The following is a 24451-nucleotide window of genomic DNA, read 5'->3' as shown; positions in this document are numbered from 1 at the left end:
ACAGCAGAATTCTAGCTCCCTTACTTGTATTAAACCTGTTGAACCACTTTCACTGTGCTTAGCTTAAGAAGTTCTAGGCCAGCGCAGGTGCCTAGGACGGAATGCAACAAGTGCAATGACAAACACATTGTGCTCATCAAACTATTTGGAAAGTAGACATGGAAACGGCACAATAATCCTTCATTGCAAGATAGATACAAAGTGATGATTTAAAACAAACAAACACATTAGGATTTTACAAAATAAAAAAATGGGTGGTATCTGTTGTGTTCCCACCATCTCCTAGTGAATAATTTCCTTCCTCTAAGGTCTTTTCCACCCACAATCAGGAACCACATTCTCTCATACACTGGTTTTTGCTGCCACCAGGACCTTTAAGGCTTATGCCCAACCCTTTACTCAGTCCTCTCTCTGCGAGGACACACAGACTTTACTCTATAACCTTATATTCTCCCTTTGTTACCTCCCCCTTACACAGCCACAAGCAGGAGGCATAGGATTTTTGTAAACAAAGTGTTATTAATTAAAATAATAAGTTGTTGAATAATAAACAAGTAAGTTAAATGGCTCTATCGATATAGATTCTTTCATCCACAGTGCTCCAAGATCAATCTCTCAAACAATCCTTGTGCAATCACCACAGAGCTCTCTCACTCTCATTCCTGAAATCCTAACTCTGATCTAAACCCACTCCCATCTTGCCTACAAGATAGCACCCACACACTTCATCCCCTTCTTCTCACTCTCTCAGCCAGTCAGCTCACACGCGCAACTCTGAAGGGTCACATCATTGTCTAAATAATCCAGAAACAACCATGAATAGGGAGTGATGAGTGCACAATAAATATGTTTTGGAGAAAAGCTCTCAGTCATAATTGCTGGTCATAAGGAATAAATGCTAGACTTGGTTGTAAGAATAAATATAAATATAACTCTATTCAGTTAATTAACATGCTTTAGTAGTGTAATGTTCACCATTGTTCAGGAAACATTCTTGCTGAATTAAATTATGCTTGTGAAAAGCAATCCTATGGTTCCCAGGAGAGCATCTGAGGGACCACAGGATATAGCTTATCCCTCCTTCAGAGGCCCTAGACACTGCTGTGACCTCGGGAGGAGGAATCAGAGATCACATAATCTCCAATCCCCTCGCAGCTGCTGCAGAAAGCGCCTCAGCAGATGCGAAGTTTTCAGAAGAATTTTGAGAAAGCTAAAAGGAGATGGGAGAATCGGCAGGGGAAGGAGGAATAGAGGCCAGGATCCTAAAGCCTCTCCACCTGTCCTGCCCACAACAGAACAAGGTAGTTTAGATAGACAAGCTCTCCGCCTCCCACCCGACGTTGGCTCCTGCCAGCAGGACACAGGATACATAGAGGGCTCTGATCGCAAAACTCCCTGTCCATCTAGCAGCAAACCTTTAGGATTGCGCTCCAAATCGTTGAATTTAAATCAAGGCATTTTAAATAAACTGCTTTGTTCTGTTGCAACCACAGATGGATACAGACTTAACATAATAGTCCCAAGCATGTGTAGTGTTGAATAACCTTCTGTTTCTCAACTGAATCTGGTGAGCAGTTGTCAATTAAAATCAAGCATATCCTAATGAGTTTAAGGTCAGTTATTTGTGAACTAGCCTTGAAACCTGTTTCAGAAGAAATGTGCTCGTCTTTTTTGAAGAAAAGAAAGAACAGCTTCACTACAGTCAGAGTTGGGACTTTCCTTTGACCAGGGTGGATTTGATTTAAATCAATTTGATTTAAATCACGATTTAAATCACTACTCAGAAAGACTCGATTTAATCATGTGACTCTCCCCCCCCCTTTAAAAAAAGTGCACTCTTCCTCACTGTAATTTACACAACTCAGTTGCCAAAGACTCATTCTTGCTGGTATAATCTTAACATTTACAACCAGATAAAGGTTTCATTTTTAGAATAGCAACTTTGCAGATTAGTTTTAAGGTTATATCAAAAAAATACTGATTTGGTTATACTATTAGAAACATCATAGATAGATAATTATGACATTATTGCAAGGTGAACTATCTCCAGTTTAATAGGTTAATATTTGGACAACTTTTCTGCGGTACTTTATTGGAAGGAGAAAAATAATCCTACAGAAATCTCTGGAAGAGCATTGCAATTGTGAATGGATTAATGGAATTCATTAATGGAATTCAAGTTTAAACAGCCTCATGCTACATAATTAAAAACTAATCCTTATTTCATGATGAATAACCTTTGGACTATAATGTATCTTAAATAGAAAACTCTTTAGATAGATTTTTCCTCAAAAAGCATTTTATTGAAAAAATCCAATTTAAATCAAAAAAATCCAATTTAATTTTTTTAAAAAAAACATTTTTTAAATTTGTTTATGATTTTTTAAATGATTTTTATCCAACCTGCCTTGGACAGAACCGGCGACTTCTGCCTTAGTTACATTATCATTTGAATTGCTGTATAATTGCTTTTAGATTTATCTGAGAATTCTGTCTTTGACTGCAGCATCATAAGTAACTAAATAAATATTATAGAAAACTTGTTTATGCTCTATTGCCCTAATTTTAGAACAAAACTGAAAGTTTAGAGTATTTTAGATCACTTCAGTTCTAGTGCTCTGTTAAGCATCTGGATTATTGGGTGCATCTCAGTTCAGTGTTAGGGCATCTTTAAATCTGTTAAAGAAGATTAAATATGGGAAAGTGGCAATAGGTGCAGATTAACAAGCCTGGCCAGAGAGCAACACCAAAAATAAGAACAGTTGTACATCATCACCCCAAAACAAAACAAAACCCTTAGGAAAGCAAAGCACTTCTGCTTCCAAGACAAAACTGAATAAATTGGGGGTGGGGGTGGGGGAGTAGAAGTGGAGAGGAAAAGCTTGAAATTATTTAAGTTGTTGCCCAGTGTGCATTGTGGCTAGACATCTGTAAGTAAAGTGATTATGCAAGCTTTTTCAGTGTGGAAAAATCTTTTAAATTTATTTAGTGTGATATTATGACTGCATGAGCATACCTTGACCAAACATTGTGCAACAAAATGCTTAAAATATGCAAGAAGTTTTGAGTATTGCTCTTGAAGTCTTAGTTGTTGCTTTTTTTGGAAGCGGATACATTACCAAGAATTTCTTTGCTGTGAATCTTCTCATAATTGCAGACAGTGTATGGAAATATATCCAGACTTGGTTTTCCCTATAATTGGTTCGTGTTGGATAAATTGCTTGAACAGAAGGGTCATTTAAAGATCTACTCAAGTCGTCCTTAGTGTGGAACCACACAAAAAGGATATTTATTTACCTTCTTGTTCCAGTCTTATAGGATCTGTCCACTGTTTAATACTAGCAAATCGACAAGATTTATTGATATATTAAATTTTTTGGAAAATCTACTTCTCCTTATGTTGAAGATCTACTTCCAGGTGAACGTTTTGGAAAATCTGCTTCTCTTCATATTCGCGGGGTGTTCCCAGGTGTGAGAGCATTCTCTGGGCTTTTTCCTTCCCATATAAAGTTAGTACAGAGATATTGCCATGTCTTCAAATAAACCTTTTAAGCACAAGTGGAACTGTGTTCAATAAAAAAGTGTCCTGGAAAGAACATTAATTCCTACTAATATCACACTACCCATCCAGGTTAAATTTCAACTTTGCTCAGTGCTTGAGGTTCACACTAATTATTTGGCAGACTTTTATGATTGAAAACGTAGTACAGATCAAATTGTTCAGACAGCCAACTACCCAAGAATGACAGCCAATGCCATTTGAGACATCCCCCTTCCGATCCATCCACCAGCAATGTCAATTCTGCAGGATGGACAGTTTGGTGGTATGCTATCCCAGGTATTTAATTTCTGACTATTTTCTTTGGATGTTACAATGGCTGCATTCGGACATCACAATAGTCAATGGTGGGTTAATAGTCAACTCCGTTGAGGGGGTACTCCCCACACGACATGATTATAATCAACTATGGTGTGGATTAAGTAGGGTGACCATATGGAAAGGAGGACAGGGTTCCTGCATCTTTAATAGTGGTATTGAAAAGGGAATTTCAGCAGGTGTCATTTGTAGGCATGCAGTACCTGGTGACATCCCCTCTTCACAGCAATTAAACCTGCCCTCTATTGTATCTAGTCAAGAGGGCAGGGCTCCTGCAGCTTTAACTGTTGTGATGAAGAGGGGATGTCACCAGGTGCTGCATGCCTACAAATGACACCTGCTGAAAGTCCCTTTTCAATACCACTTTTAAAGGTACAGGAGCCCTGTCCTCCTTTCCATACGGTCACCCTAGATTAAGGCCGGTGTCGAGTTGACTATTAGTTAACAGCATGTTTGATTGATACATCCCCCACCCCCTCCCCCCACCCCAGTCCTCCTGCTGGTATCTCATCAGAGAGCTTCAGCTATTGGGCGGTATAAAAATGCAATAAATAAATAAATTGCAACTTCTGCCGGCTGGAGACAGCTGCCTCTTTTGTCGTTTTTGCCATGGGACTCTCTGGTCACTGAAAATGACCAACTGTGTGTGACGAAATAGTCAATGGTGCCTGACACACAACATGATAATGTTCAAATAATCAACTCTGCTCAGCGTTGCGTTGGTTATTTCGGCTAAATAACCAAAAAGTCCTGACAGATGACACAATAACCCACTGTTGACTATTTAACCCAATGTTGACCATTTAACATGTTGTCCAAACCCAATAAATCTCTTGACAAATTGTTATCAATTCCAATTTGGTGAGATTATCCTGTAACATTTGCAAATTTCTCAACAGTATTATTAGATCTTTATGGCTCCATCAATATTAATGCTATATCATTAGCACATAATGAAACTTCTTGCACACATGGTGCATATTTCTCTTAATCCCTTTTCTTTAATTTTTTGCTATAGCCAATCAACTTTATTCTCAACAAGAGCATGAAACTTACAGTGTAGTAATCTAGAGCATTAGACTAAGACTGGGAAGACCAGGTTTCAGATTTCCACTCAGCCATGAAGCTCCCTGGATGACCTTGGGCCAGTGAATCTTTTTCATTCTTATCTACTTCAACAGGGTTTCTATGAGTCACCCTGAGTTCACTAGAGGAAAGGTGGGATGATAAATGTTATAACATGTAATTAATGATGTAATTTTCACATCCAGGTTTCTATCCTTCCTTTAATATCTTCTCAAACTTCTTCTGTTTTCCAACTTCTCTATCTTGCAGTCTTTGATTCATCCTCTCCTGAGTATTTTAATTCTTTGCCAAATAAATTGAAGGTAATGTTACATCTACTGTTTTACTATCTTGCCTCCTTTCTCCGGGGTCAATTGGACAGATGTGTCCAGTGAAGTCTGTTGTGTTTTATACTTGCCTATATGTACCAGAATCCAGACAATTGTATGGGATATATTTTCCCTGTGGTGATAACTATCTCCAGACTAATCAGCTCAACCTAGAATGATTTGCTTCCTACATTTAGCTCCAATAGTTATACTTCCCATATAATCACACTTCACTAATTGACAGTATTAGTCATCACTAATTTAATTATCTCTTTTTTCTCAATCTGTTCTCCAATTCAGATAAGTATATTGTATTATAAAATTTTAACATGGTGAACTTAAGTGTGTTATTTCTAGATGTGTTAAAGCAGCAACACCTCATTACACTATCCCTGTGCAAGTATTTAAATTGCACAAACTGATCACATTATCCCCTTACAAATATCTATATTTCACAAGCCCTTCAAGGAACCCATATCACAAACAGTTCCCTTAGAGTAAATTAAAGTAGATAGCTTCACATTTTATCTTTCACAGAACTTGGAAGGCACAATTATATGCAAAAGGTAATAAGTAAAATGACATAATCAGAAAATACCTTTAGCCTCCACTAATGCTTCTCTTCTCTTTTCAGTACTCCACATATTAGTCTTATTTCAGTCCAAGATCTCAGTTGTGTGGTTTAGCTGAATGGATACACAAAATGGCTCTATAACCAGTGATTTCTCCTAATTTTTGCCATTCATACTTGAACTTCTGCTACAGTCCTCTTGTTTTTTATATATATATAGTTGCTAGGACAAGTTGATTTGTCTCCCAGGATGCAGAAATATATAGGCAAAATTTAGATTTGTCTTATGTTGACATTTGGATTATAAACCTGTTTCAGGATTTTGTCACTGCTTTTGTTTCTCCTGGAATCCTCAGATTGATCCTAGTAGGCTTGAGTTACCTGGAACTGGAGTATTGCAGATAAATATTGTGCTAAAGATCTTAGTAGGATTTATTTTCAAGGAGGACAGCATTCATTATTAGAGCAATTTTATGGAGACGTTTAAACATGTGCTCTTCTACAGGTGTCCATTTGATCAAACTTCACAAGCTTCTTCCTCTTCCCAGGACACTAGGTGCATTGAAGTAGTTCACTGCAAACATCTGAAAAGCAGCTGTTGCATACCTCCTCAGAACAGATCCCTCTTTAAAAGCCTCACTGTGCTATCCTGTGAACCATGAAAGAAATCTGCTTGACAGTAGCTGACAATTGTGCAGTACTTTGACAGCTATTCATCTTAATTTCACTCTTAGCTTGTACTTTTCTGAGCTCCTGGTACATGCTGGCTTTGATCTTGAGTGGGGAGACATCAATCTTTTACAATACATAGCAAAGGGGGACTACTAAGTATTAATAATGCTAGCACAATTTTTAAGAATAAAAGTAAAACATCACCTGAGGCTAATTCACCTCCTTGAGGTTTTGAGTTATTTTCCATAAACCGAAGCTGCCAGTCTCCTGAAGAATTTGTAACCCATACTGAGACTGTGTTTTTGGAAGGCCGTTGATTGCACATACAGAACTATGTTTTGATAGCTGCTGCAAGCATAGGCTACAATCTACCAATGGAAGTTCAATAGTGATTTCATATGTTCAGTCAAGTATTGTCCGAACTACCATTTAAAGTTTTGCTTTCTTAAACTTCTGGGTAATTCTGTCAAAATAGACATTGGGCACAATTCATCCAGAGTTAAACGCTTGTAAAAACCTATTTATATTAATAGAAGACATCTACGCATGTATTTAAATGTTTCATAGAAATCAATGAGATGTATGTGTTCTAACCTTGACTAGGGCTTTTCCTATATGAGGCATTTATAGTGTGCTTGTCATTCCTTACTCATGGTTGATTTGGGGGGTAGGGGAATCTGAATGGGGGATCTCTGCTCTCCTTCCTTCCCAACTGCTATGGAAAACTCAGCAGCAGCTCCTCTTCTGAAGTCGCTGATATGGAGGGAGGAAATGGGACAGGACAGTGGGAGGGGGAAGATAGAAGGAGAGACATGGATCTACTGGATCCATGAGCCTCTCTGTCACCTGTCCCTGCCCACAGCAAAGTATAATAGCTTAGACATTTTCCTATTTTCTTGGTTGTTCAAGAGTTTAAATAATCTGGAAAGCTGGAATATAAGAAAATATGTATTAAGATGGGAATTGTAGAATGAATTGAATAAACAGTTTTCTAGTTTAGAGAAATTGTCAATATGGGTGAGTTTAGTTGTTAATCACTTGCTTTCTCCATTTAATCCATATTCTTTTCAATTATTACATTTCTTTACCGCCCGATAGCCAAAGCTGTCTTTGTACTTCATTGTTTTTGTATTTGCCATTTTAATGCAGATTTGTGGTAGTCAATGATTAAGCATTGTGCTAATTGTCTGGTTAATAAGCCAGCATGAGCAACTTTAAAAAAGTGGCATGACAAATACTGTTAACACCAGACAAAAATGTTATTTTTGTGTGTCTACATGCTGTATCTGAATATTTTATTGAATAGTACAATGGAAAACCACCACACATGGCTGTGTATATTCTAATATGGTAGCAGAAGCTGGGTCTTGAATCCAGTCTTCACTTTTGCTGGCAGGAACATCCCCTAATGAAGCTCCACTTGGAGACATACCTGCCAGCAGAAGGGGTGGGGAGAAATGGCTTTTGCTAACTCCCCCTTCCATCCTTTGTGCCTTTCCAAAATCTATACTGGGAGGGGCAATTGGGAAAAAATGCCCCTTTCTACCAGTAGGATCCTTCTATGGATCAGAAGCTTTCTGAGGATGAAAGGAATCCTTCTGTTTACACAAGGCTGTATCTCTGAGGAGCAGGAGGTGGTGGCGGCGATGATGATGATGATGATGATGATCCTCCTTCTATTTGGCAGTTTGGAATAAACTGAATTCTGGAACTATTGGGGGAAAGTGCTGGAACAGGAAGGCCTAATGTACAGTTAAAGCCTATGGCAGGTTTACGGTTGATGTGATAAACTGTTTCCCTGTGGATCCATTCCTTTTAGGTGTGCCACACATTCAAAGTGTTGGTTTTAACCTTTATAGCCCTAAACAACTTGAGACTAGGTTGCCTGAAGGAGCATCTCTCAGATGATGAACTTCGTATTCAAGGAGGTAAATATGGGAAGAGATGCTCCTTCAAGTAATCTAGCCCAAGCTGTTTGTGCTTTAACTGTTAAAACCAGCACTTTGAATTGGGCCTGGAAGCTGACTGGCAGCCAGTGCAGATAATGAAGTACTGGCATAATATTGTAATGAATTTATAAATCAGTAGCATGCCTGATTTATGAATCGGACTGAAGGCAACTGCTGAATACACTTGACTGTAAACTCTGTACTAATCCTAGTGGGTTCCAGCAATCACTGTGACATAGAAACAACAGGTGATATTATGGGGTAGGTAATACAGGGAAGGTTAGAGGGTGGTATACTCACAGTGTAACCGTTTGCCAGTTAAACCTTAGGCCTACCATAGATTTTAACAGTACGTTAGGCCTTCCTGTTCCAGGTCTTTTCCCCAACAGTCCTAGAGTTCAGTTTGTTGCAAACTGTCAAAAAGGATCATCATCTTCTCAGAGACACAGGCTACTAGTGCTCTCCAGCCCTCACAGAACTGTTCACAGCAAGGGCTGTTGAGAAATGTAATTCTAAGAAGTCCCAGAGCCATTTTAATATGGTCACATCGGCCAATCCTGGTTAGCAGTCCAGCTGGCCTTTTTTGGACTAAAGAACTTTCTAGACTGTTTTCAAAGGCAGCCCAACATATAACAGATTGCAAAATCCAAATGGTAGGTTACCAGAACATGAATAACTGTTGCAAGCTATTTCTGTCCAGGTAGGCTTACAGTTGGTATATTAGCCTAAGCTGATGAAAGGCATTCTGAGCCAATGAAACTACCTGAGTCTCAGGTGACAATGGTGGCTCTAAGAGTACTCCCAAACTACAAACCTCCTTTAGGGGAAGTGCAACCCACTTCAGAATAGGTTGAATGGCACTTAAGTGGAGAGTTGAACCACCCCATATCAAGTATCTCTATCTTATTCTGGATTTCATCTCGGTTTATTGCCTCTCACCCAGTCACCTTGCCCAAGCACCGATTCAGAATATCAGCGGCCTGAAAAGGTATAGCTAGTGTAATCCGCATATTGGTGGCACTTCTTCCAGTGGTTTCGTGTAGATCGGGTGCAAAACATTCAGGCCGCAGGTAGCATCCCAAGCTTTCCTGGTGGTCCGCACCCCACCCCCCCACAGCATCTGCTGTTGCCAAGAAAGGGGGTGCACTTTAGAAACAGGTTCTATGATTCCTACCATAGAAGCCTTGTTCCTAGGGTATTCCTGGAATATTCCAGGAAGTGGTGCTTATAGATTCCTGCCAGATTCCTGCTAGGACACTCTGTAGATGCTCTAGGAATAAGGCTTCATAGAGCCTGTTTCTTGAGCAATTTATTGATTGATTGATTAATGAGCAGTTAACGGGGAGAGGAGGGGGCTTCACCTAGTTGCAGTCAGTTCGAACAGATGCTGTTGCTGCAAGATAAGATCTGTTGCAGGATGTGTGTATTTGAGTGAGGTATGCATCTGTGTGTAGGGGTATGTGCAGACACCTTATGTGGCCCTCAGGGCCAAAATGGTTGTACACCCCTGATATAGATGTTAAAAGAATGTGGGATAAAATAGACCTGTGGAACCCCACAGCACAATTGGCAGCAGTAATCCCCTAGCACAACCTTCTGAAATTAGTCATCCAAGTGGGACTAGAATCAATGCAATACAGTACCTCCTAATTCCTACATCCCAACTGAGAAGGATATCATGGTTGATGGGATTGAAAGCTGCTAAGAAGTCCAAGAGAACCAACACAGTCATACTCCCACTGTTCTTCTCATAGCACAGGTAGTCCCACAAGGCAACCAAGGCAATTTCCATTCCAAACTTGGCCTGAAACTGGATTGAAATGGATCTTGAAAATCAATTTCATCCAAGAGACCCTGGAGCTGAACAGTCTCTTGCTCAAATACCTTGCCTAGGAAGAGGATATTAGCAACCAGCCTATAGTTGTTTTTGTCTTCTGGGGCCAGGTTAGGTTTCATCTGGAGCAGCCTGTTTGCTGTCTCTTTTAAAGAGGAGCGGCCTGATTACCACACATTCTATCAGAGTGGAATTTACAATGTCTCGGACCCAGCCAGACATCCCCTCCTTACCGGATGTAATAAGCCAAGAGGGGCAAAAGTCAAGTATACAAGTAGTTGGTTGAGCATGGTCAAGCATCTTGACTAATGAGTTTGGGAAATTTTACATGAACATGATATTTCTATTGGGGAAATGTAGTTAGGAGAATACATTTATTTTAGAGTAATTTATGTAGACGTGACTTGGGAAAAATAATTGACTTCTCTTCCATGAAAAGGGTCTCTGTGCTCTCTTAGAATAGAAAGCTATGGGTTCAAAGTGGTGGTTTTCTGTTTTGGGACTCAGATCCCTCCCCCTCTACTTAGGTTCTTGGGCATGTTATTTGTCTCTCAGCCTTACCAGTTTGCCTTTTGTGAAATGGCTGGTTTGTGACTGGCCATGCCCACCACCAGCAGCCATTTTGTGAATGAGCACCCCCATGGCATCTACTTTGTGACAGTGCCCACAATTCTTTCTCAAAATTCCAGATGTACCCACAGGCCCCAGAAAGTTTGGTCCCATTGTCTAATTAAAGATAAAAAATGACTCTCTTCAGTTTACCACTGACTTGTCTTCAGGTGACCTCAAGTATAGTACAGTTTCACTGATTAGTACTTAAATAATAAGTATTTTCAAATAATACTAATGTTTTGCTTGCTTTCATCTTATTGTGTGTAGGAAGAATACTGACGGTTGAATTGCTGCCTTTATACTGTAAAATTCTGCAATAAAGTGGGGATGTCAAGAGTCTCCACTCCTCCACCACCTGGAGAGATGTCCAGTGGGCCTATAGCTGAAAGCTGGTGTTACACACAGGTGAACCACATATCTGATATAAGTGTCTGGGTTCTGTTTACTGTTACTGCAATAATTAATGCTTTCACATTAGTTTTAAGAAGTAGAAATATTATAGATATACCTCATAAGAAATTTGGTGGTACCAAGTCTGGAAGGGCCATCCAAAGAAAGGACCAGCCATTCTGGTTCCAAGAAAGAAGAACCAGAAGACAAAAATTGAAGTAATGTTGACAAATTAGAAGAAGTACACAGTGTACCAAAATAAAGTTCAAAATATAGTCCCAGATTTACATTAAAATGACTAATGGAGCAATCCTATGGCTACTAGACATAATCTACAGGGCCTTAAGATTGTTCGGATTCTCCCTTCTAAGGTTGGATACAGAGGGGGGAGTCAAGGATCTGACCCCCCTCCCCAGTGCACTGCCCCCTTGCAGCTGCTGCAGGAAGAGCTGCACCAGCTGCCTTCTGAGCTTGGGAAACTGACTTCAGAGAGGGGGGAAAGGGGGCGTTTTGGTGGGAGGGGAGAGGAGGAGACTAAAGAGGCAGGGATATAAGCTATCCTGAGCCTCGTTCCCTCCCCCTTTGAAACTCTCCAGTTAGACTGGCAAAAAAAGCCTGCCTAGCGAAAAATTCAGGGCAGGAGGATGGGGAGGTGCAGATCGCCTTCGCTGCTCCTCCCGCCCTGCGTTGGATGATTGGAAGCCTCTGAGTTCAGGGACTTCCATTCATTAAGGGTGATATCAATAGGATTGTGCCCTTTGGGGAGGTATAAGAACTGAAATGAAGCACCTATAGTCTACAAGTATTTAAACTGGGCCTGAAAAGACATATTGTGACCGGTTATTTAGCCATTTCAGTGAAACTTCAGGAATCCATGTTGCACAACTCAGGTACATCTGTATGTTTGGACAAGTGCAGTGACAATCTTATAGTTCTGGCAATAATGTACCAAAATATAAAATTCACAAAAGGTATGTTCTGTAGTATAATAAGTCATGTAAGCCTAAATATATAAGCACAAATTTAAATACACACTTCATTCCTTCAACAAATTCTCTTCATACGTTGTGAACAATCACTTTAGTCTTTTCAATGTAAAACTGTTAGTAAATTGTTTTCAGGTTTTCCTTCTTTCTTTGTTATAGTCCTCATTTGTTAAACCTGGAACAGTAACAGTAGATTTTGGAGTATCCCTGTGGTCTGTCACAATCACCAGCAATGCAGTCCCTAATGCAGAGAAAGGCCCTCTAAGGAATTAAGTAACTTGCTCAATGTCACAAAGCAAACCAGTATCTAATTCAGCCTTTTCCAACCTGTCTCCCTCCAGGTATTTTGGACTACAGCTCCCATCAGACCCTGTCCAACATGGCCAATGGGCAGGGACAATGGAAATTGTAATCCAAAGTATCTTTGGTTACCCAGGTTTGGGAAGACTGAACTAATGCAATCTCATTGTTAAACATTGATTTTAAAACACTTCCTACAAAATAATTTAAAGTGATTCCTTAATTCTACAAGAAAATTGCTTTTTCTTAAGCAGTTTGAACTGTGCAGCTGAGCCTGCTTCTTCAAAAACTGCTCTTTAAAAAAAAATAAGTTGGAGAAAAATGAACCTGGCAAGTTTATGTGATTATCTGCATCTCTTATTCAGGTTAAAGTTGTAAAGTTTTCTTATATGTGGACCATTAATAACTTCAGTTTCTGCCGAGAAGAAATGGGTGAAGTTTTAAAGAGTTCTACCTTTTCATCAGGGCCGAATGACAAAATGAAATGGTAAGATGGTATTAGTCATTTCATTTTTGCTTTAAGTATACAATCTTGAGATTCTATGAATATATCATAAATCAAGTCAAGTTTATGGTATTATATTTCTGCTCCAGTATTAAAACAATTTTTACTGTTTTAGCTATGAAAAACTGCCAGGTATTATTGGCTACAATTCAGAGAGCTGAATAGCTTAATGTTTAAAATATAATTTGTGCAAGTGCACAGGACCGCCTGTCCACTATTGAGCCCAGCATAGCCATATCCCCCCTCTTGTCAATCAATGTCCTTCTCAATTTTATCCTCCACTTTGGTGCTTCCCAAGTGAAACTCTCCCCCTCTCCTGCATCAGACCTCAAAAAAGAAATAATTTTCTGAGCCCTTATAAATACAGGAACGCGCTCACAATTTTTTTTTTTAGGGGGGTGGTCTACTGCAAGACTGTTATTTAACCATGCATACTGATATTCCCCCTCTTGCCAATGTCCTTGTCAATTTCATCCTCCACTTCAGTGTTTCTTTTGCTAGTGAGCACCTTTTAAAAAAAGAAGAAAAAAAGACTGCTTCAGGTTTTACTGAAGTAATAACACCGACCCCTAAACTCTTTCTCTCCCACAGTCACCAGCCAGTTTTGGCTCCTTCCCATCCACCGACACACTTCATACTTGTCGCTTCCCTCCAGTGGTCTCTGTTGCTAGCTGTCAGATGTATATGGGGGTTATGGAGCAGTGAGCTGGATTGCTAAATATATGCAAATTGCAAGGCAGTTTGGGGACTGGGTTGGTAAAGATAAGCAAATTTTAAGGCAGACAAGTGAGGTGGATTGGTGAACACGCAAATTTAAAAGGAGACAAGTATGGCAGATTGCTTAAAAAGCACACATTTCATGGCGGAGCTGTTAAGCGGAGGGGGAAATAGTGCAAATTTCAAGGCAGAGCAGTACAACTTAGGGAAAAATGCACAAAACTAACACTGGATATTCAGTTCTGCAAACTTGCGCTGGACTAAAAATAAAACAAATTTTAAAACTGTGAACACTATCTTGGGTTCTTTCATCAAGATTTCTATGGAAATAAAAATAAAGATCCACCCTGAGGCAGAGGATGCTGAGAAAAGAGCAGGGAGGATGGCAGCGACACTAGTAAGATCATGAGGAGCTGCGGGGGTTTTGCCGCTCTTGCTAGGCAGCTCTCTAGTTGTTCCCGTCAACCCACGATAAAATTGCCCTGCTGGGTTTGGACATCACAACAAGCCACGCTGAGAACATATTGAACACCTACCACAAGCCAAGGGTTTCCAAGATGTCTTGATTGCAAAAAAAAAACCCAAACAAAAAACCACAACCCACAGCAGAAAAAACGCTGCCGGTTCACACGGCATGCTGTGCCACCCTGCAACTACCCACAATAACAACCCAATGTGGCTTACCATGATGTGCAAACCCTCGGCTTTTCTTTCAGAAAGCTTTGGGGGCTGCAGGTTGACTTTAGTATACTGCTACAATTGTAACTGTTTCACTTCTTTATATCTTAATAGGTTTTGCTAGTATTCTCTTTGAATGTGTTGGTGCAATTCTGTTTTTGTAATTTTGTGGAATTGTACTTAATCTTGTCTTAATTGTAAGCTGCTTTTCGTTGTTGTTTTGATGGTGGGATTCCTTCTCAAAGCTTGAGTGGAGGAATATAATACAGACAATAAAATAAGATGACAAGTGTACTATCCTGAACTTTTTTGGCGAGATGCAAATATAACAAATGGTAGTTACTGTTTAAGAAGAAAAGTATTCTCTCATCTGACCTTTATCAAATGGAGATCCAAAGTGGGAGAGGAGCCACTGTTTCTACCTTTTTGTGTACCCATGCGGAATTACCTTCTGAATCTTATAAAGCAAGAAGGACTTTATAGACCATTGATGTCTAATCAGTGTTTCTAAGACTTGCTTCTTATATTCTTCATTTCAGGTGCCTGAGAGTAAACCCTAAAGGGTTAGATGATGAAAGCAAAGATTACCTTTCATTGTATTTACTTCTAGTTAGTTGTCCAAAAAGTGAAGTGAGAGCAAAATTTAAATTTTCTCTTTTAAATGCAAAAAGAGAAGAAACTAAAGCAATGGGTAAGTGTATTTAAAAATGCTTCAACATTGATAGCTAATCTGCCATTATACGAATAAATACTTGGGCCTTTCTATTTGCCAAAGATAGATCGGTAGATATAAATATATATAATATCATAATCAAATTTTCTCCCTGTTTTACATCTCTAGAAGCATCCCATGTCATATATGCTAAATCAGACCTTTCAAGAAAGGTTATATTCAAATTTTATTCTTAGCATTTCATACATTATACATTTTCTTTGCACAATTTTAGTTATGTCATAATAGTTGAGTCTAGGTTTACACGGATAATGATGTAGTTGGGTAGTAGAGGCATTTCAGTTAATTTAGATGTGAATCAGGGCAGCATGACAAATACTCAGATATCGCCAGGTGAAATATTTGACAAAGAGCGCCCATTCACTGTTTTGCAAATTATAAGAATATTGGTCAACAATGAGAATAAAGTTTTGTTTAAAAAACTGTTCTACATATCCTGTTCTGAAAAGGCACATAGAAATGTGTTTGATTTCTAGAATCCCACTTATCTAAATAATTTATGAAGTCACATTATTATTTTTGTAAAGCATTTTTATCCCAAAAGGCTCCCATGGCAGTTTACATACAATTAATAAAAACAAGATGGTTCCTGCCCTCCGACTTAATAAGCTAAATAATAATAATAATAATAATAATAATAATAATAATAATAATAATAATAATAATATACCACCCCATAGCTGAAGCTCTCTGGGCAGTTTAAATGACATGACACAAAAAGAAAAGAAGGTATGAGGAAGGAAGAGGAAAAAATCAAACTCCGGTATAAATTCTTCAAGTAAATGTAGCTCTTATTATGATCAGCCAGATTGGAAACAGTTCAGGGAGAGGAGTAGCCAGGTTGTTTCTAAGCAGAGCTGATGGAGTGACCCTGCTTCCCGTCTGCCTCTCTCTCTCTCTGTTGTAGCCTGACAGAAGGGCTGCTGTCAGGTGACCGTTGAGATAGCCTTATAAATGAGCGAGAGCTAGCCTTGGCCTCCATTCTTTGGGGTCGGCTCAGGAAATCAACTGTTGCTTAGATCAGTTTCTGTATCATTCAGTTATGAAAAAGCTTCTTCTGTAATTATTGGGATGAGAATTATGAAGCATTTAGTACCCAAAATGTAACCTCGGCAGCTAATTACCAAAATGAATCCATGGGGTTGAAACCAATGAAGGCTTTGCCTTAAGAGAAGACACTTCCATGAGTTGGGTCACCCAATTTTCACTGATTCCCCACCCTTCCACACATATACCACCTGTTGCCCACCACCCTACCCCCAAAGCTGTTTCTGGGGGTTGGGGGACTCTCCAGAACAGAATGGGAAATAACATGGAGAGCTGCAGAAGATGGGGTGGGGTGAATCAGTGAGTGGAAACCTTCCACTAAGACCAAATTAGTTTGTTGAATTTCTGAAGCAGCTATTTTCAGTGGCAACAAGATCTGCGATTAGAAGAGAGCTCTTGAAAACCCATCAGAAAGTTACACGGTATAGTGTTTAGGATCCTGAATGTGAAGATAATGTACAAACTTTTTTTCTAGCTTAATTTAAAAATATTGGCTTAGGTCTAAGATTGTGCAAGCAGAGGTTGCTGGTGAAATAAGACGTACGTTTCCTTTCCTCTCCTCTGCAATGCCCTGCACCCCCAAATCTGCTCTGGAAGCTCCACTAATTCTCAGGAGCAAATTTGGGTGTGTATGCAGGGATTGTAGGGGTGGGACGGGGAAAATCGGTTCTGCCAGTGGTGGAATGACACCATTGGATCCAACCAACTAATAGTTTGCCTTCGGGCCACCTCTATTTTCTCTGGTGCTATTGTAGTTGTATCAAGTTACTAATACATTTTTCCTTCACTGAGCAACTTCTGCTAAGTTGTGTTTGCTCCATAATAACTGGAAAAAGTATTATCTTAAATAGTCCTTTAAAGCAAACAATATTTGTAGACATACATTATTAATAGTAATGTATTGACTTAAAACTAGGTTTGATTTGACTCTTGTGTTTCATTTCTCATATCCAACTATTTTAAAACTTTGAATCTGTTTTAATTGAATATATTCTATTTTATTTATTTGCTACTAGAAAGCCAAAGAGCATATCGATTTGTTCAAGGCAAAGACTGGGGTTTTAAAAAATTCATTCGAAGAGACTTTTTACTTGATGAAGCTAATGGTCTTTTACCAGATGATAAGCTTACATTATTTTGTGAGGTAAGTAATCAATCAGTGCTTTTAAAAATAGAATATTGGTTTCCATGGCTATGAATGAGGAATGAGGAATGCTTTAAATGTTATGTTTATCCCCTTTGTGTTAAAGAAACACCCTGATCAAAGGTTTAATGGTTTTCTTAAGTTGATACAAGATCCATTTTCTATAAATAGATCAGTTATTGCTGCTTAACATGAAGTGAGAGGCAAATTGGGAAATGGTCCTGGGATAAAAACTTCAGTAGTCTTACAGGGATGAGGTAAGGGTTGGAACAAAGTAATGTTTTCTTTGAAAGTTCTATAAATGACAAGAGCTTTCATTGTGTTGGCTCATAATGGATGCATTTGGCCCTCCAGGGCTGCCATAGAATGCTTGTATGATTCTTTTGGTCCATTTCTTCACCAGCATTGGGATCTACAGCAGGGCATGTCTAAATGAAGTCCATTAAGGTGGCTTTAAAGCTTGGTTGGATTTAATAATTATGCTCCCTGAGCTATTTCAGGGTTATTCAACCAGAATGGGGTGTTGGAATGTGGGGCATCCTGATTGCATCTCCAGAGAGCCATGTGCTTGAATTGTAACTTTGGATTTCTATCACACATGGTTTGAGACAATTATGTAGTGAGATTAGTAGCTGTCATAGATTGATTCAGACCATCAGCCTGTGTGGGCCAATACTGTCTATTTTGAGTGGCGTTCACTATTCGAAGTTTTGAGATCTCTCAGCTGGACATACCAGGGTCTGAATGTGTGATTTAATGCCTACAAAGCATATGATTTGTCACCCATGTGATATGTACAGGTTTAGATTATTCATATCCAGTCTGAGCACTAGTTGTATATAAGTCTAGCTTTTGATTTGGAGTTCACATTAGCAGAGCTGCCCCTGCCCCATTGAAGCACATAGCTCTGCCATGTACATCCATTTACTGGCAGCTTTTGGTTATTTCTTTCTGTTTCAAATGCACCTCTGTTTGGAAAGAGCAGGAATAAAATAGCAGATCAGAGCGTTTGATGTAAAATGGTTTAAGACAAGGTAATTGTGCCATTTCTTAGGTTAGTACTCTATGATGATCACTGAGGCACTGGCCACCTGCTTTTCCTGGCCAACTTGCTTACAAGGAAGCCAGGTAGGAAGGGAGATATAAAGTGGGACCTATTCAAATTCTGCTTTGTTTGCTAGGCTCACCAGTGTCAATGGAAGTATTGATTTTTTATGACCCTGGTTACTTTTTATTATTATTTTATTATTATTTAAAGCATTTTTATAGCGCCGCCTCACCATTTCTGGCATCGAGGCGCTTTACAATAACATATAAAACAACTCCATTAAAACCCTCAACCCACATTAAGACAATTCCATTAAAACCCTCACCCTCAAACCATTAAAAGCCCTTAGCCCAATTTAAACCACTCCCCTCCCCAAACTCTTGTGAAAATAAAAACGCCTTACAAAGGTGTTTGAAGCAATTGAGAGTGGGAGCCTGGCTAATCTCCAGTGGCACATTATTCCATAACCGGGGGCCAGCCACTGAAGAAGCCCTGGCCCCTGCACATTCCAATTTGTTACGGGGGACCATCAGGGCACCCTGCTCCTGAGAGCGAGTCTGCCAATGGTGAGGCATAGGAGAAAGGTGAGTGCTCAGGTATCCAGGACCCAAGCAATGCAGGGCTTTATACATGGTCAACAAGACCTTGTAGCGCACCCTAGCAGCCACCGGCAGCCAATGGAGCTCTTGAAGCACCAAAGTAATAGAAGACCACTTTGGGAGCCCCTTGACCAACCTGGCTGCTGCATTTTGTACAGCCTGTAGGCGTTGGATTTGCTTCAAGGGAAGCCCTGTATACAACAGGTTGCAATAGTCCAGCCTGGAAAGAACCAGGGCCTGGACTGCGGTGGTAAGATCAGCCTCTGACAGAAAGGGGCGAACTTGGCAGAGCACATGGAGTTGATAAAAGCAGCTCTGAACCACGGCCCCCACCTGTGATGACATAGTTAGAGACTGGTCAAGAATAACACCCAGGTCCTGCGCCTCAGTCACAATCCTTGGTCAGATTCCTGAAAAAGGCAGATCTACGAGCTCCTGCTTCAAATCTGCCAGCCACTGACCTCGGCCAGTCACCATCAGCTCAGTCTTCTCCGGGTTAAGCTTTAGTTTACTCCTAGACATCCAGTTACAGATCTCAGCCAGGCACCAAGACAGAGTAGCAACTGCCTCTCCGAGGTCAGACCCCACCGAGATGTAAAGCTGGGTACCATCAGCATACATATGGTACCTCAGCCCATGGGCTCTAACTCTGCCAGCGGCCTCACATATACATTGAACATGAAAGGTGAGAGGATGGAACCCTGTGGAAGTCCACAGGGGAGAGCTGTGGGGGTAGATGTACAGGTGCCCATGGTAACCACCTGAGCCCTTCCATCCAAGTAGGACTGGAACCAGGCAAGAGCCAGGCCCTGCAGTCCCACCTGGGCCTTCAACCGTCTAATCAACAATTCATGATCCACTGTGTTGAAGGCCGCTGAAAGGTCCAATAACAGCAGGATGGACAGATGACCTTTGTCCATCGCTAAAAGATCGTCACAGACTGCGGCAAGGGCAGTCTCGGTGCTGTTACCAAAAATAGTGCTGAATTTGACATGCTAGAGAGTTAGTCAACTTTCAGTAATGTGGACATAATTATTTTCTTGAAAGCCATTGTAACTTTCCATATATTGATAAGGTTTCTATGGCAACTATCCCTTGATGGTATTAGATGTTTAGAAGTAAATCATTATGGCATGCTTCAGACTTAAGCCTGTTAATAAAATGGTAGCAACCCTTACTACTCATGAGTGTTTGAGCACGTGCAGGTTACTTAGATTAATTGAAAAAGCCAATGAATATAGATTCTGTGGAGGAATAGATCTTTAGCCTAAGGGAAGAATATATGTAAATCGCTATAAATTATGCTAGTACCCTAAACTGTCTTAGTAAAATCCAGTAAGACTACTTATGATACTTAAAAAATGGAATCTAGTGAAGAAGGTTGTGATCCCAGTACAGTGAGTGTTAAATATACATTGGCAGGTTATCACTGCTGCCATGGACTGATTAGTGGCTTAGGAGGATGATAGATGCTCTAACTGCTAATAAGTTTGCTTTGATCTTTGTATTTACAAGAAATGTGTACAAAAATTTCTTGGCAAGATTACAACTTAATTATGTGTCATTATGCTGTGTAGGAAGAATAATTGAAATGTGGCCCCTGAGACTAAATGGTGCAAATATACTGCATCTTATTTTAGTTAGATAGACAGGCTAAATTAGCTGTGTGATGAATTTGTTATGAATACAATTATCCAGTTGGTAAGTGGATGTAACACATGTCTAGGTCTGAAAGGATTCTTACTCTATAAAATATTCCTGATTCAAATAGCTTGTGCTATAGACTAGTATTATAAGGGAATAGTTAATGAGGATTGGGGTGAGGGGTGTTTGTAAAAGATCATAGAATCATAGAATAGCAGAGTTGGAAGGGTCCTACAAGGCCATCGAGTCCAACCCCCTGCGCAATGCAGGAATCCACCCTAAAGCATATGTTTCATTGAAACATATGCTTTATGTTGCATATTTTGCATTGAAACATATGCAACATTAGATGGCTTGACTCTGGAAAATTAATCCTTGGCCTTTGTTTTGACATTTCTCTTTGGAGTTGCTCAGTTATGATGTACTATCTCAAAATACTGTGTTCAAAAGCTGCAGACCAAGTATGAAGCACTACCTTTGCCTCTTGGCTTAGAGCACTGGTTAGCCATGGATTTGGGGAAGTTGATTACACTTGGTGGTCAAGAGCATCATCATAGAACATAGAGTGTTATTTACTATTTTCCCTGCGTAAAACTATTCTTCTGTTGTCAAAGCAAAAATCCTTTGTCCATCTGGCTCGGTCAAGTCTGATCTGATTGGCAGCGGCTCAGCAGGTTCTCAGGCAGAACTCTTCCACATATGCTACCTGGTCTTTTCAAGCATGCGCTCTACCACTGAGCAGTCCCATCCCTTCCAATGTGGACTCCAGAAGAGAGAGGCCCTTTGAATACATCTGATGAAATAACTTTGAAACTGCCTCTTCTTTTGTGCTTTGTCATTTCCAAAACCACTTCCTTTTGAACTTCGTTAAAAAAAAACTCTGGTTCACCTGCCTATGATACTACAAGATGATAGCTAGCAGAACACTTTGGTTACCTACAACAGCATCAGTTCTAGACTTCTACCAACCTAGTTTCTAATGTACCATTTAACTAACAGTCTTCTGCATTTTTTAATTTGCTGACTAGGGTGAGAACCACTCAAGCCGCAAAAGTGGTTGTCATGTATGTTGCTTTTGTGTTTCATCATGGGTGGATTTCAAAGAAAAGTCCCATCTCTGAGTTTCATCTCCTGCTTTATGTTCATTGTACTAGAAACTGTTTGGCTTGTGTCAGTCAAATGGGCGCTTGTGAGATGACCTTCACCTGTGCTTCATTGCTTGACAACTGACAAATACACTCTATTCTATGTATTATTGTCCTAGATGGTATTCAAACTATAACATTTGATTATTAGCACATTATCTTGCTGTTTCTGCTAGGTGAGTGTGGTCCAAGACTCAGTGAATATATCGGGGCAGTCCAGTACAAACACATTAAAGGTACCTGAATGCCGACTAGCAGAAGATCTAGGAAATCTCTGGGAAACTGCAAGATTTACAGATTGCAGTTTTTATGTAGGAGGACAAGAGTTCAAAGCTCATAAGTCAATTCTAGCAGGTACCTTTTACTTCTGTTTTATAATTTCTTTAATTTATTACAGTCTTGGTATGGTATTAATGCTTATGTCCCTTTGCTACAGCTCGCTCACCGGTTTTTAATGCAATGTTTGAACATGAAATGGAGGAAAGCAAAAAGGTGAGTCCATTTTGTTGTCATCTGACTTGAAATCAATTAATGAGTTGTTTACGGAAGTCCTTCTGTAGATTAGGACTGCAACAGCTAGTCAATTAATTGGTTACGTTAACTGATCTCAAATCTTATGATTACCTAAAAAAAAGTGCCCCAAATTTTAATTCAACAGCAGATGGATTTTTTAAAATTAATTATTTATAATATAAGTGTAGCTAGTGGGTGCCTTATTAAAAATATTAAAACTGAATTTTGTCTTCATGCTCTCCCAGGAGGGCCTGCATTTGCAACAGGACTAGTATGGGTCACAATATGGCTGCTGTAGCATACATTTCATTATGCTCTCTCCCTCACAAGAGGGAACAGCTGTTCTAAGATGGCACCTGCTGCACTGTCTGTGCATCCATAAAAATTGGGATAGTATGACTTATTCTTCAAAACTATTCTTATTCATATGCAAAGGTATGCAGATTTAACCAATTAAAGCTACAACCCTATCCATGTTTAGACAGAAAAAAAGTTCTACAACTCCCAGTATTCCCCAGCCAGGCCAGGCCTTTTAGAGCCCTTGATGGTTTTTCTTTTAGCGGAATTTTAACTGCCTACTGTGGATCCATAAGTGTTTAATTTTGATTGTATTATGTGTTTTTATTCATAAGCTGCTTGAAAGCAATGGTTGAAGATCTGATTAAAAATATTAGTAATATAATAAGTAGAATTGACTAAGCTTCCTTTAATTGGATGATAATCATAGTACACTTTAGTGACAGCCATAGTGCAAGATGTTTATGTGTCACTGGCTAGTTCAGATGATCCTCCAACCTATGGTTTAGAGTGGATCCTCCCTCTTCACCTTCATATGTTGCTTCTCTGTTTCGTGCTATCCATTGTTTGCTGTGATGTCTAGATCAGCAAATAGTTAACTCTAAACCAGAACTAGAAACCAACTTGAGTGTCTGGTAGTCATGTCAAATTATGCATCGTATTAAACTGGTAATTTATAGAGAAGCCATACACAAGAGAGAGGAAGGATTGTGTGAGTCTGCATCTTGTTTCCAACTTTCTGTTTTAGGAATTGAGTCACTACCTCTTCTAGGTTGTTTGTTTATTTCCAATATTTCGTTCTAAAAGATACTCAACATAGCTGACAAAGTACCAAAATCACAACAACACTAACTATAATTAAATGGACAATATCAATGCAGAAAACAGGCAGCAGTCAAAATTCAACATTCATAGAGTGATTTAAAGACAAAACAAAACTAGTGCCTTGATACCACCACAAAGAAGACACTGTATCATATGTGTCTGTTGTACATAAAATGGTAGAGGAATACAGAGAAAATCGTTATTGGACATTCTCAAGGGTTGGACAGATTTATGTGAGTGGAAGCAATATTCTGGTCCGAGGCTCTTTAGGACTTTAAAGATTAAACTCAGCACTGCTGCTTGAGCCTAAAACAAATTTGAAACCAGTTTAGAAGATACAATATTGTAATTATGTGCTCCAATCTGGCAGCTGTGGTCTGGACCAAATGAAGTTTCCAAACTGTCTTCAAGGGCAGTAACATGTAGAGCATATTACAGTAATCCATTTGGAAATGATGAGGCCATGAACAGCTGTATGAAGAAGCAGCTGCAAAAAGGCTATGGCATTTGAGGAGCAGCAGGGGAGCTTCTTCAATTGAGTCAAAAAGCAGCTCTATAGGGATATCATGGCTGCTTCTCCTGGCCCATAGCAAAGATTTATTATTATGGGGAAAATATCACTCTATGATGCCATACAAATCGAGAGACAGAGAATATAGTTTCTCTTGTTAGGATTTAGTCTTGAAAAGCTTTCTAGAAGCATTTAAATATAGCTGGTATTGCATTCAGACAAATGCTGCCCTCTGAAGTGGAAATGAAGGAGGGAACTCTCTTACTGAGTACATGGAATTAAGAGCAATATGTCTAATCTTTACATTTGGAAGGTCTGAACATATCACTGTTACAGTACAACCCTAAGCATGTTTACTCAGAATTGAGTCCCATTGTATTCACTGGGAATTACTCCCAAGTACGTGTGCCTAGACTGCAGCCTTAAATGCATGCATCCCAGTAAATGCAGTTTTTATTGT

The 24451-nt window shown here is 39.5% G+C and overlaps 1 protein-coding gene across 2 annotated transcripts in view; it reads left to right on the top strand.

Moving 5' to 3' along the window:
• The window catches only part of SPOPL (speckle type BTB/POZ protein like), a 43356-nt gene that overhangs the window by 11829 nt on the left and 7076 nt on the right, over positions 1-24451 (top strand). The window contains exons 1-7 of one of the 2 annotated variants that reach the window (XM_063116588.1): positions 11271-11314; positions 12627-12712; positions 12951-13072; positions 15025-15176; positions 17282-17409; positions 22022-22199; positions 22282-22337. In XM_063116588.1, the coding sequence (XP_062972658.1) occupies positions 12975-13072; positions 15025-15176; positions 17282-17409; positions 22022-22199; positions 22282-22337 (612 nt within the window). In that variant the 5' untranslated portion in view covers positions 11271-11314; positions 12627-12712; positions 12951-12974. Of the gene's footprint in view, positions 1-11176; positions 11315-12626; positions 12713-12950; positions 13073-15024; positions 15177-17281; positions 17410-22021; positions 22200-22281; positions 22338-24451 lie in introns of those variants that run through there. The other variant, XM_063116587.1, reaches the window with a different exon arrangement.

The sequence above is a fragment of the Elgaria multicarinata genome, chromosome 2 (assembly GCF_023053635.1).
Source record: "Elgaria multicarinata webbii isolate HBS135686 ecotype San Diego chromosome 2, rElgMul1.1.pri, whole genome shotgun sequence".
NCBI classification, from domain to species: Eukaryota; Metazoa; Chordata; class Lepidosauria; order Squamata; family Anguidae; genus Elgaria; species Elgaria multicarinata.
The sequence above is the reverse complement of the archived record's forward strand: the minus strand, read 5'-3'. Positions and strand labels throughout refer to the sequence as shown.